Source organism: Leptodactylus fuscus, chromosome 4 (genome assembly GCF_031893055.1).
Source record: "Leptodactylus fuscus isolate aLepFus1 chromosome 4, aLepFus1.hap2, whole genome shotgun sequence".
Taxonomy (NCBI): Eukaryota; Metazoa; Chordata; class Amphibia; order Anura; family Leptodactylidae; genus Leptodactylus; species Leptodactylus fuscus.
In genome coordinates this window covers 69,580,681-69,593,128 of record NC_134268.1, presented here as the reverse complement: position 1 = coordinate 69,593,128, position 12,448 = coordinate 69,580,681, and the positions used below count along the sequence as shown (strand labels likewise).

The window sequence follows — 12,448 nt, the reverse complement described above, 5'->3', positions numbered from 1 at the left end:
GGCAAAGCAAGGAGCAGAGCTCTGACCGTTCCTTGCTTTAGTCGCGTATGTATTCAACTCAGATCTGCGTCCTCCGGACGCAGATCTGAGTTGAAATTGGGACATACCTCCAACCGGGACACATCACCGAAATCGTGAATGTCCCGTGGAAATTGTGACGGTTGGGAGGTATGCTCAGGAGGACAGACAGCAATCCGTTGGTTGCTGCCTGTCCTCCTGAGCGCGCGGGCATTCATTCTGGCTGAGTGGGGCGGCTGCAATAGGTGAGCGGCCTCCCACGCGCACACGCTATTGGGAACAGTGCCCGGCCTTAGAAAGGCTATTCCACATGTACCTTTTGTATGTAAATTGCCTCAGTGGTTTTTGAATGAGCCTGCTTTTATTCATATGCTAATTAGCCTCTCGGTGCACCCCGGAAGTCTCATCATGCACCCTCTGCCTATTCTTTCCTGTGTAGCCTGTGCTGCTGATGAGGACTTCCTGTTTGCACACACAGATAGGAAAGAATAGGAGAGAGGGAGTGCTGCTGGGAACTTCCTGTGCTGGCTGCAAGTTAATTAGCATACCAATTAAAACGGACTCATTCAACAGCCACTGAGGCAATTTACATATAAAAGGAACGTGTGAAATAGCCTTTCTAAAGGCTATGCATGTATGTGCCTAGTTAAAAATGACTTTTCCCGAATGATAGCGCCCCTTGAAGCCAATGCCAATACAGATAATTACAAGGTCAGATTAAAACGGGAACAAATATGCAATTACTTGCCACTTTCCTGCCGTGGCCAATCACACACTCCACCCTTCTTATAATCTGCCCAAGTGCCGTTGGCTTTATTATAATGGTGGCTGGAGCCTGTCTATTCATCAGCAGTCACTGGAATAGGAGTGTGTGTCCTCTCCTGTGGACAGTGAATGTGATACGCATCAGGACTACTGCAGCTTACTTTATTATCTGTGTGGAGTCCTAGCTTTAAAGGTAGCAGGTGTGAACCTTGACTCACCTGTATGTCATACTCAATGAGGGAAGTCTTCAACCATGAGCAGTTCCCCTGGATGCTCACTACATCCCAGATCAGAAGAGATGATGATGAGAAGAATGGGAGAACAGCAGCAACATATCCCAGAAGCATTAATGAATAGAAAACTGGATTTCTATAAATAATTTTTTATTTATTTTCAAATGATCACACAGTCATTAGCATATTAATAACAGATATGTTTATTATAACATATCCATCAGTGCGGATTTCAATACCACTTGTAACATGCAAATTGCCTTCAGACAAACTAGGGTTCCAGTGCTTTTTTTTTCCCCGATTTTCGTTTTAAGAAATGAAACTGCAAAGCCATTATAAATTATTGAGGAGGTATTTTGTAAAAAAAAAAAAAAAAGAACAAACAAGAAAAAAATAAAATAAAACCCATTATTGCCCATACCGTAATTTGTCTCTGCTAATAAGCAGTAACATATATTAGAATCCCTATATTATCAAGAGTTTATAAAAATGTGAAACACTCTAGTTTAATGCTTTCAAGCTTGTATGCTCCGCATATTTTATAACAAACCATAGCAGGTAGTTTAGCTCAGTGATTGTTCAGAAATCACGATATGTCTTCTCAGAAAGCAAAACTAATGGAATAGCAAAAAAAAAATAAAATAAAAAATCCTTCCATACAATAACCGTTCCATGACTAATTGTAAGGAATGGGAACGTCAATGCACCAGGTGCAACTCCTTGTATATCATCTTAAGGCCTGACCTTTAAAGTCTTCTGCAGGACACCTATGGGAATAGGTGATTAACAGTGACCAGGCAGTCCTGAAAACTAACTGGCTGGCCGCTGGCTTAGATACTGATTTGTTCCAATATGGATCTAATCAGCAATATAAAACCCTAGAAATACTGGGTTCATCTACTAGGAATGTAAAACGGACATCTCAAAATACTTGAAGCCAACTTTTGTATCTAAACCCTTTTGCAAATGGCATTTCAATCTCTCTCCATTAAAAGCAGTGATAAAACCTGTGAACTGGAAAGGGTATTACTTTGAGGATACAAGTTTTGTGCCCATAAACTAAAAAAACAAAAACATGGCAGTAAAATGAAATAAGGCACTAAATAAAAACAAAGCAATACCCAATAAAGTGTTCTAACAAATAATTTACAAGTCCACACAGTGCATACATATTTTATATGTCCGTTAACTTAACGTTCTTTATCTTTAAAAACTGCAAGGCAAAAAAACCAATAAAAAAACCAAAATTATGTACTCAAAACACACACAAAACTTGGATTGTACTGTTAGTTTCTAATGCCTCTATGTATTAAACACATTTCAATATGGCTTGGCAAAAAAACAAAAGAATAAAACAAATAAAATGCATAGATAAAATTATATGTCGACCTTTCACTTTGATGAATGGCTGTATAATATATGCACAAAGCACAAATACAGGCTCTGTCCCCCTGCAAGTGCTTTTGCCGTAAGGCTACCTACAGCTGAAAAGTGAAGGCACTAGAGTTCAAGTGGTCACTTTTTTGCAAGAAGAATTTGCAGTCTTCAGGAAGATGGAGATAATATACAGGAACTTCTGTTCTCATTGAGACATATTCCTCCGATATTCATGCGTGGCGGCTCCGATCCCCGTCTGTGCATAAGCTGCTTTCCATCAACAGGCTTTCATAGATATCCAAAGAATATCTTTACATAGATTTAGATATTATAAATATATATGAAAATAAACATAGCTAAGCTTTGTTTAACAACTTGCATTACATAGTAATAATCCGTCTAGTCTATCTTTAGACAAGCCCATAAGAAGAGACCCTCGTACACGCCGTCTGTGCTTTAGCAATAGGAAGAAGTAGAAAGAGTCACCCTGAAAGCCTGTGAATCGGTTTCCGATGGATGTAGCAGCTTCTTTGCACCAGTCTGTTATGTGGAAGACCAGCTTCATGAATGCACAGTGACCAACTAAGATTAGCTGGAAGAGAAAGGGAAGCCATGAAAAATTATAAATATGGATTTTATGAAGATACTCGTATCAAATGTATATGTATCTAGTAGCCCACACTAACCAACATGGAGAAGGAATGAGGCAAAGTGCAGCACTAAGAGCCAAGCTGCCTCGGAGTTTCAAAACACCCACTGCTTCAGAAACTGTGCCCATGAATGAAATCGGTGTTACAGCCAACTGCAAGGTTGGTGAGATTTTTATTTTTTTGTAAGACTCTTACCTGGCTTTTCCTGAACCAGTTTTTGTAGGCTTTCGGAACGACTGGTTTGTTGACCTAGTAGACATACTCCTTGGGGAGACGCGGACAAAATTTGAAGGTGGCGTTTTGGGTATTTTCTTCAGTAAATGAGACACCCATTTTTTCTGTTCATCCTGAGTGCACGCCAACAAAAGCATATCTCTTGCACTTGTAACATCATAACTCACTAGAACATTGAGAAGAGGAGGCAAATAAATAAGATGCATGATACTACCTGAAGTTAAAAAACAGAAGTACACAAAGGAACAGGGGTTTGATTTATTTGCAATACTTCATATTTGTTAAAACATATCGCTTAAAGGGGGGGTTGTCCTAGAGAACAAAAGCACATCCAGGCAATGCTTTAGAAAAAACCAACCATTAATTACCTGTCAAATCTAGGACTCAAGCGCTGATTGTTTTGACAGTCTATTTACTTCTCTTTCAGCAATGGAGTGTTAAACACCCAGTGGAACGCTGCAGCCTATCACTGGCAGCCACATGCCAGCATCACCACTGTAGCCAATGATTGGCAGCAATGTACAGCAGATCACTGCCACAGAAAAACTGAACATGGAAAGCACCCACATGAGCACTGGTGTTGGATGACAGACTAATGGCTGGTTTGTTATTTATAGGGGTTGTCCCATAACAAGGATCCTATCTATACTACTAGTTTAAATGCATTGCTTTATCAAAACTATTTTGTTTGGCCGCTATCTTAATTTATTCACTTCATTGTTTACACTTAGTTTCTATGACAATGGGCCCTTGCTGAGCTTATCTGCTCAGTCAGTAGCTCCCTGCTCTCAGGGGGGAGCGAGCAGGGGGACTGAGTGCAGCTCTGAGCTGTGTAGGTCTCTGCCACAGACAAGTAATGGAGCTCCTGCTCTCAGATAGGGGAGGGGGGAGGCGAGTGCTCCTGTATTTCTGAGCTGTTTTATCTCCTGCTCTTCCCCTTATGGGTTGGTTTAATTGAATTTGGCGGATAAGGGCTGAGATAGGGAGTCCAGTACCTCTGTATGTATTACAAACTGACTCAAATCCAGCCCTGCTACATCAGCTTCATACTGTGGTAATGCATTTACAACCAATCCCTCATTACTGACTGCAAACATACTGCTATGAATTAGCAGTATCTGCTCAGATAGAGCAAGTGAAACCCCACCCACCAATGTACCGAGAAAACCAGGAAGTGAAGAGAGCACACAGCTTGCAGGTTGGTGAACAAGCGAAATGGGAATACCCCTTTAATAAGGTTTCCGGCAGGTACTATTATACTAATTATAAAGAAGTTGGGGCCTCTTCATACATCTTCTGTGCCAAGTGAAATATGCAGAATTATTAAGACTGGCAGAGTACATATTGAGCCCATCTTTCAGGTTATTGGGCACATGTGGTTGTATATCGCTAGAAAGCAGACAGTGCACTGAATTCAACGCAGTCTGCTTTCTAGCAGTATATAAAACCGCAGGTCCCCAAGAACCTGAAAGGTCATGGCTGGGCGGTAAGGAACGCAGTACAGCGCTTTGGACTGTCAGGAGGGCATTTCTCATAGCCCAGCTAGACTGTCAGGAATGCCCTTCAGACAGTGAAGAGCTATCGGTAAGTGCACCTATACCTCTTGCCCTGGGGCACATAACGGGAAAGCCGACAGTGCACTGAATTCACAGTCTGCTTTCTAGCAGTATATAAAACCACGTGTGTCCGAGGACCTGAAAGATCTTCTTTAATAAACTGGCCCCTTCATGCTTATGGCAGCCAAATGATCTACTGGTAAATGCAACCTTTACACAAAGGCTGCAGAAAAACATTACAACAGCCATTACTAATATGCATGTAAACTGGTGGAAAGGGGAGTCCAAAACCAATAAGGAAGAAAGTAACTGTAAAGATTAAAATAATACAAGCCTAACTAAAGAATAGTGTACACTTAATAGACCATTACAGAAGTGACAACTAAAAGATGTAGACTTAGACATGTAATACAGACCTTTACAAGGGGCTATGAGCTCCTCTTTTTTATCCAAGTGGTCCTTATGGCACTTAACATGGCACCTTCTGCATTCCAGTGCTGGAGGTGGCTTGAAAACATGCCATAATGGCTTGGAGCAAGCTTCACAATTAGCTGGGAAATGATAGAGGGTAGGGATGAACTCGTGCCCCTTGTGGTTGAGAAAATTGGTCTTCTCCACTTGCTGCACTGGATCCAGTTCCAAATCTTTCCTACATTCTCCTTCATTGGCATAAAGAATCTGAGGGATAAAAATACATAAAGGTTAACAAGCTAACAGTGTGTGAGATTATATATATATATATATAAAGAGCTCAACGGAAAAATGGGCTAAGTCCACATTTTGTCATATTTCAAATTATTACCTAGAAAGCTTCTTTGTACCTCGTTCTATGCATTGGGTTTACAAGGTACCTAGGATTAATGACCTAAGTCCGTATATTTCAATGCAGAAGAATTTACATTCAATGGAATAATGGCCTAAGTCCAATACAAACTTACTTCACTCTCGTTGGTCATTTTTTCATTGAAATTGTGACTTCCGGTCTGTTGTTTATATTAGTGTAAAAACTTTGTCTTATTGTTTAAAAGGCTCTAAATCGACTTTTGCACATATTTAGTGCCGAAAAGGGAGGCAGGTAATTATTATTCTTCATCGTTTAATAATAGTAGTAATTAATTAATAATATTAAATAAATAATATTTATACATGAAGCTGCAATTTTTTTAATAAATAATACAATTTATGATTAGGATTAACGGTGTTCATTAGCTGATTACATTGGATAGATATATTCCACAATAATGCCAGTTTGCTTTAGGCTAAAACTTTAAATTTCGTTTTTCTCACAATATTGATTTTTGGACTTCGGCCATTTTTCCATTGAGCTCTTCATATATATTCTATTTTAGTTTCTTTACAAGTTCAGTAGACAATAGCACATAAGGGACCCTCCAAGCACTGACGTATAGACAGAACAGCAAGCGTCCATGAATTGAAAAAAATCCAGCATCTATTCCTTTATATAAAACGTAACTTTTATTATGAAAAAGTTTTCCGGAGCATGAGTCGCTCCATAAAATCAAATACAAGTATGCATGATGTCAGAGATGAAATGACGTCTGACTGACGCGTTTCGGGGCGTTATTGTAGCCCCTTAATCATAGGCTATGATTAAGGGGCTACAATAACGCCCCGAAACGCATCAGTCAGACGTCATTTCATCTCTGCCATCATGCATACTTGTATTTGATTTTATGGAGCGGCTCATGCTCCGGAAAACTTTTTCATAATAAAAGTTACGTTTTATATAAAGGAATAGATGCTGGATTTTTTCAATTCATGGACGCTTGTACTTACACCTTGGGCTGAGAGGCCGAATTTTCCGAGCACCTTCCTTTCTCCATAAGGTAATGGACATTTTTTTCTTTTTAAATCAGAAGATCTGTGGGTGAGCTGACATATGTTATTTATTTAGTCTAGACAGAACAGCAGGCTGTGTATGGTGAAAGGAGCTGTAGAAACAGCGTACAGGGGCACAGCTCATTACCAGGCACATGTCTGATTACTGATACAGAGGGAATATTGGAAAACTGTATAGCTTTTTTCATTATACAAACAACAACGTCACTTCATATTGGTTAGAAACAGACAACCCCATTAAACAACATGGCATTCTGTGAGGATTCACTCCTTTTGAGAGTGCAATAAACAGACATTTACCTGAAATATCTTCGGGATCTCATCCGTATTTGCTCGATAGACATCTCCTTGTGTAACAGGCCGTACATGAAAAAGCTTACTAAATGGACAGAACAAAGTGTTAAAGAAAATTCTCCATATTCTCTGACAAACATTTATATATAGTAGTGACCATGGAAGAACAGGCCAGCTATCTTGTTTAGTTATTGTGACTTTATATGAGATGTACTGAAATGTAGGTAAACTCTTAATTATTAAAGAATTGCAAGGTAAAGAAGAGAGTTCTTAACACTTACTCTATATCTAGTACCATGGAGGGGGTGGACAGTTCCTTATTCTGCTCATCATTGTAGAATAATATCTTCTTACTGCTAACCACAACATACTGTATGGAAGAGGAATATTTTCAGAGTTACATATGCTTAAAGGGTAGGAAACAATTTCTACAACACATGTTAGTGAAGCTATTAATACATTTTGCAATATCTGACAAGGTGATTGGTACATCAGAGAGATGAAAAACTGAAAAAGAACCAGCAATATTGGAGATCATACCAAGCATGACATTCATTAACTAGTATTGGCCCATGTCCTACAGTGAATAGGAGGTGTCCACCAAAATAGTCAGCTTATCTTAACCTGCTGGTGCCACAGCTCACTGCTGGATAAATGCTAAGGAGGGCCTTAAACAGTTCTCCAGAAATAGCTCAAAATATAAAAACTAAAGTAAGTGCCAGGGTACTGATCCCTCCTGACATCCTGGAGGAACTTTCTTTGCCTCAATCGTTGGTAATGTGGGGAGAAAATAAAAGGAAGTCACTGCTCTTCTATATGTAAATCCTGTCCCGGATGGATTTCCTGCTGTTGGGGTAGGGGGTCAGGGCTCAACTCTGCGGTTTCTGTTCAGGCAGTGTATCAGCCCAACAGTGCAGTCAATGGTCAGTATACAAAAATCTTAACCACTTCCAGACCGCCCATAGACTATAAACGTCCGGGAAGTGGTTGCCTTGTTCTGTCAGGATGTACCAGTACATCCAATCAGAACACAGTAGCTGCACGGAGATTGGAGGTTTATTCCCTTCCCTGCCATCTCGATCGCTGTGTATACAGTGCTCAATAAGCACTGTATACACGGCTATGGGCGCCGCCATGATGCGGTCGCCCTCTGACCCGGATCAGCTCTGTATACTGCATATACAGCGTGCAGGAGGCTATATTCCTCCTGCAACTGAGGCTAAATGTACCAGCCACCAATACAAAAAAAAAAAAAAAAAAAAAAAAAAAAAAAGTGATCAGATGTCCCCAAAGGTCTCTTATCACCTTATGGGGACACAATCTGGGGAGGGGGGGCTTGGGAACAGTAAAAAAAAAAAAAAAAAATTAAATTTAAAAAACCAAAACAAAAAAAAAAAACACACGCTAATAAAACGCCGTTATTAAAGGTTATAGCCCCACCCCCAACGACAGCGTACAAAATAAAAATTATCGCAACGGAGAGGAAAAACTATTTTATATAGTTTTTCAGTGACACAATAAAAAAAAAAAAAAAAAAAGAAAAAAAAAGAAAACCAGACAATTTCCCTCCTATTATGTTTATATTTTCCCAGATATATTTATTTATTTATATATATATATATATATATATATATATATATATATATATATATATATATATATATAGATATAGAGAGAGAGAGATATATATATATATATATATATATAAAATTAAAACACATTCGAAAATAAAAACAACATAAAAATAAAGCCCTGTGTGTGCACGTCTCTCCTAACAGCCGTATGGCTTTCATTTTGGCGCGACCACGCTACCCATAGAACTTATTGCTTGTTTCTTTAAGCGGACCCTGCAGGCTCCCCCATGCGGAGAGTTTATCACATCCAGTATCTAAACCCAGGAAACCCTAGCTAGGATTTTGATTTTGATTTGAAGAGTCTGAAGAAGATATATGAAATATCGAAAAACGTTTAACTCTACTCAAACTACTATTACTGGCACATCTACAAGTGTGACGTTCCATTTCCATTACATGTCTGATAACACAGCTACAATAAAGAAAATGATAGCTGGGTTCCTGACAAGTCTCAGACTATAGAAAGTTTCTATATTGGTGGTCCTATCCATTGGCAACCGATCAAGACAACAAATGTCATCACTAAGATAGAGAAAATCTTTAAAACTATGCAGAATTTTTAACCATTTATACTTGCAAAACTGTCTAACTTATTCTCTACAAATATAGATATGATCATGTACATGAGAATACCCCTTTAACTCCTCCAGCAGAAGTCAACCCATCCAGATGAAGTTTTACATCGATAAGATCGGTGGTAGATTTTTTCACACTCATACCCGCAGGTAGGCATCTGGCTAGGAAACCTGACTGTTATTAAGCTTTATCTGATGTTACCTGTTTCTTCCAGCCATGCCTTTTAATATTCCCACGGTTCGGGATGGAAAGCCAACCCTCAATTCTTGATTCGGATTCTATAAAAGGAGAAAGACATTGAATTAAGTTTATCTTTATTGATAAGCCACCGGTCACAGCACGTTGCAAGGCACAGAAACATGCAGCATGAAAATGCATGGCAGGAAAAGAAGCAAAGAATGAAGACTCAGTTGTCAACACTTCATGCCCACAAAACAGAAAAAGAACTTGCAGTATCAAATGCAAGTGGACCATGAAAAGTGTTTAACAAAATCAAGGCAAAATTAAAACCAAAAAAACTAAATAGAAATAGAAATATGAATGAAGGCGGATTTCAAGAACGCCAAGACAAAAAATCATATCTGGAAGTGCAACAAGCTGACTGAAAAGATGGTCACCAATAACAGGCAGATGTGTTCCCATTTACTCACAGAAGACAAGAATAGGAGAGAAAGAAATAAGGAATGCAGGTAGACTCGACTAAACGGAGAATAAGAGACAAACATTATATTTAGTGGGAAGAATAGATTCAAACCATTTCTAATCTGTTCTGTACCAGAATTAGGCATATGCACCGTTCATTTATGAATAGACCTGTTCAGGATTTAGATACTAAAAATGTATCTTTAGGATAGGCCATCACTAATCACATCTATGGTGGCTGACAACTGGCACCCCCACCGATCAACTGACAGCAAGAGCTGCGGCGCGGGGCATAGTCAGAAGAACAACGCTCTGTATAATGTAGTGGCCATGATAGATTATGGCAGCTCAGCTTCCATTCTTGGGGTCTGTGCATACATATTTTGGCGCCGATTTTGATCATGAATCCGCTTCCAAAAAAAAAAAAAACCCTCTCAATTGGGAGGCCTTTGTTTGGAGGCTGATTTTGAGGCGAATTCAGGATCAAAATTAGCGCCAGAAAACTCTGAGTGCACTGACCCTAAAGGACAGGTCATCAGTATCCAAATCCTGGGAAAACCCTTTGAAGCTAAGACCCCATGTAGCACCCCGTAGCAAAAAAGCGTTTTCATCTGCAGACTCTCTACTCCCATTATACTTATAGGGAAACAGTCAGCATTTCTGTAGGTATAATAGACATGCTGCGATTTCCAGAACCACAATGGTTTTTGGAAATCATAGCGTATCCGCTGCATGTATTTCTACAAATTGGGGACGGGATTCATATTTTGCCACATGGGGCCCCAGCCTAAAAGAGAACCAGTCACATGGAAATTGCTGTTCAGTCTGTAGGCAGCATAGTATAGATCAGGGGGATCTGAGCAGACAGATTTATATAATTTTGTGGAAAGAGATTCAGTAAATTCTCAATTTTCCATTGAAATTTCTACTCTTGTGTACCCCGAGAAGTCAAGGAGGCGGCCCTATCATTGATTGACAGTTGTGTATGCAGCCAGAGGGGATGCAGTCACTTATAGGACCGCCTGCTTGACTTCTCAGCATAGACAGCAAAGATTTCAATGTAGAAATGACCGCTTATACTGAGCCTTTTCCTACAAAACTATACATTAATATGCTCAGCTCTTTTTGCCTTATAACTTGTTGTCTGCAGATATAACAGTATTCTTCTGGTGACAGACTCCCTTTAACAATATGCCCAGCTCTGCAACAAGCTGATCCCCCATTAATAGATTAACCATTTCTTCCCGAAGTACAAGCGACACACTGCAATGACACACACACACCTACGAAATGATGATCCACCAACAGCACTGAATGCTAGCAAAATGAAATACATTATTTTGGTATATCAGGAACAGTAACACGACAGATCAATGGAACATATGTAGCCAACATTCACATCAATACGCTATAATTAATGCTGTTGGTTTATACTATTAGACTGGATAAACATGACCATTATACAGCTATATTGTACAGAGCACATTAAAACTGCAAATAGCATCAAGGGCACAGGACTAAGGAGCCAAACTAGTAGGATAACAGGGATATATGACGCAGATGAGATTCATGACCAGGACAGAAGATATATGGCCCTGTCAGTTCTATTCTGAATGGGGTTCTCTCTGTTCAAATGAACAACCCTGTCCCCAAAAAAATCTGCAGAAAACTTGCCACGTGTGAATTCAACCTAAGATTTGGGATGTTTTTGCATGTGCAGTAACTTTAAAGAGAACCTGTCAATTTGTAGTTGTGGGACAGCAGGTGCAGAAAGGAGTTGAGTAGATTGATAAAGCATTAGGGGAACAGATTCAATACAACTTTTCCTTCAATAAATCTCTGTTCTATTATTTGTATTCATCAGCAATTGACAGCCTTCCTCTACAACTGTGCATAAATGCAGAGATGGTCACTAAGCATCAGCACCCCGATAAGGACTGCCCACTGGACTCTTAAGCTAGGGTCTCCGCTGTAATGTATAGCGAAGACTCTGAGCCAAGGCCTGCATTGCACTTTGCTATACCCCCCTCCGAAGTTTAAAAAACAAAACTCCGGACTGGTTCCAAACCTTTGCCATTGAAGGACAGCTCCCACACCGCAAGATCATGGGAGCCGTCCTGATCCTATGACAACCTGGAAGCTAATGAAGGCTCCCAGCCCGGTCATTGCTTTACAGCTGAGTAGTGAAAGTCCTCTAGAGTGCAATACAGTTGTATTGTAGTCTATGGGATATGCAATGAAAAGATTGCATGTACAAGCCCCCTAAAGGGTCTAATGTTTATATAAAAAAACAAAAAACAACCTCTCCTTTCCGTGACATCTTTGTGAACAGAAGAAGCCGAAGACCCAAACCAGAATCCGGGAGAGTAGTGTTTTTTTTTTTGTTTTTTTTTTTAAATTAAAGTTTGCATACCTCCCCTGGGCCTCCAATCATTATACTATGGAGTCTAAAGAAAACCCAGAGCATAATAGGGGCTGGCAATTGTGGAATAATGCTGGTAGATTTTGGGCACTTTCTCTTCCCTCACTTGCACCCCCTCTCACTTTAGAAGCAAAACTGGGGGGGGGGATAATGGTATCAATAAACTATAGTTTTTCTACGTTGGGTA

At 39.7% G+C, this 12,448-nt stretch overlaps 1 protein-coding gene across 3 annotated transcripts in view; it reads right to left on the bottom strand.

Annotated features, from left to right (window-relative positions):
* Positions 1-1,149: 1,149 nt before the first annotated feature.
* ROCK1 (Rho associated coiled-coil containing protein kinase 1) overlaps positions 1,150-12,448 on the bottom strand; it is an 80,568-nt gene continuing 69,269 nt past the window's right edge. Inside the window, exons 28-33 of one of the 3 annotated variants that reach the window (XM_075270625.1) lie at positions 9,399-9,475; positions 7,269-7,357; positions 6,994-7,072; positions 5,250-5,511; positions 3,239-3,443; positions 1,150-2,985 (exon numbers count right to left, since the gene is read on the bottom strand). In XM_075270625.1, coding sequence (XP_075126726.1) covers positions 2,982-2,985; positions 3,239-3,443; positions 5,250-5,511; positions 6,994-7,072; positions 7,269-7,357; positions 9,399-9,475 — 716 coding nt within the window. In that variant the 3' untranslated portion in view covers positions 1,150-2,981. Of the gene's footprint in view, positions 2,986-3,238; positions 3,444-5,249; positions 5,512-6,993; positions 7,073-7,268; positions 7,358-9,398; positions 9,476-9,747; positions 9,897-12,448 lie in introns of those variants that run through there. The other 2 variants (XR_012715448.1, XM_075270626.1) reach the window with 2 other exon arrangements.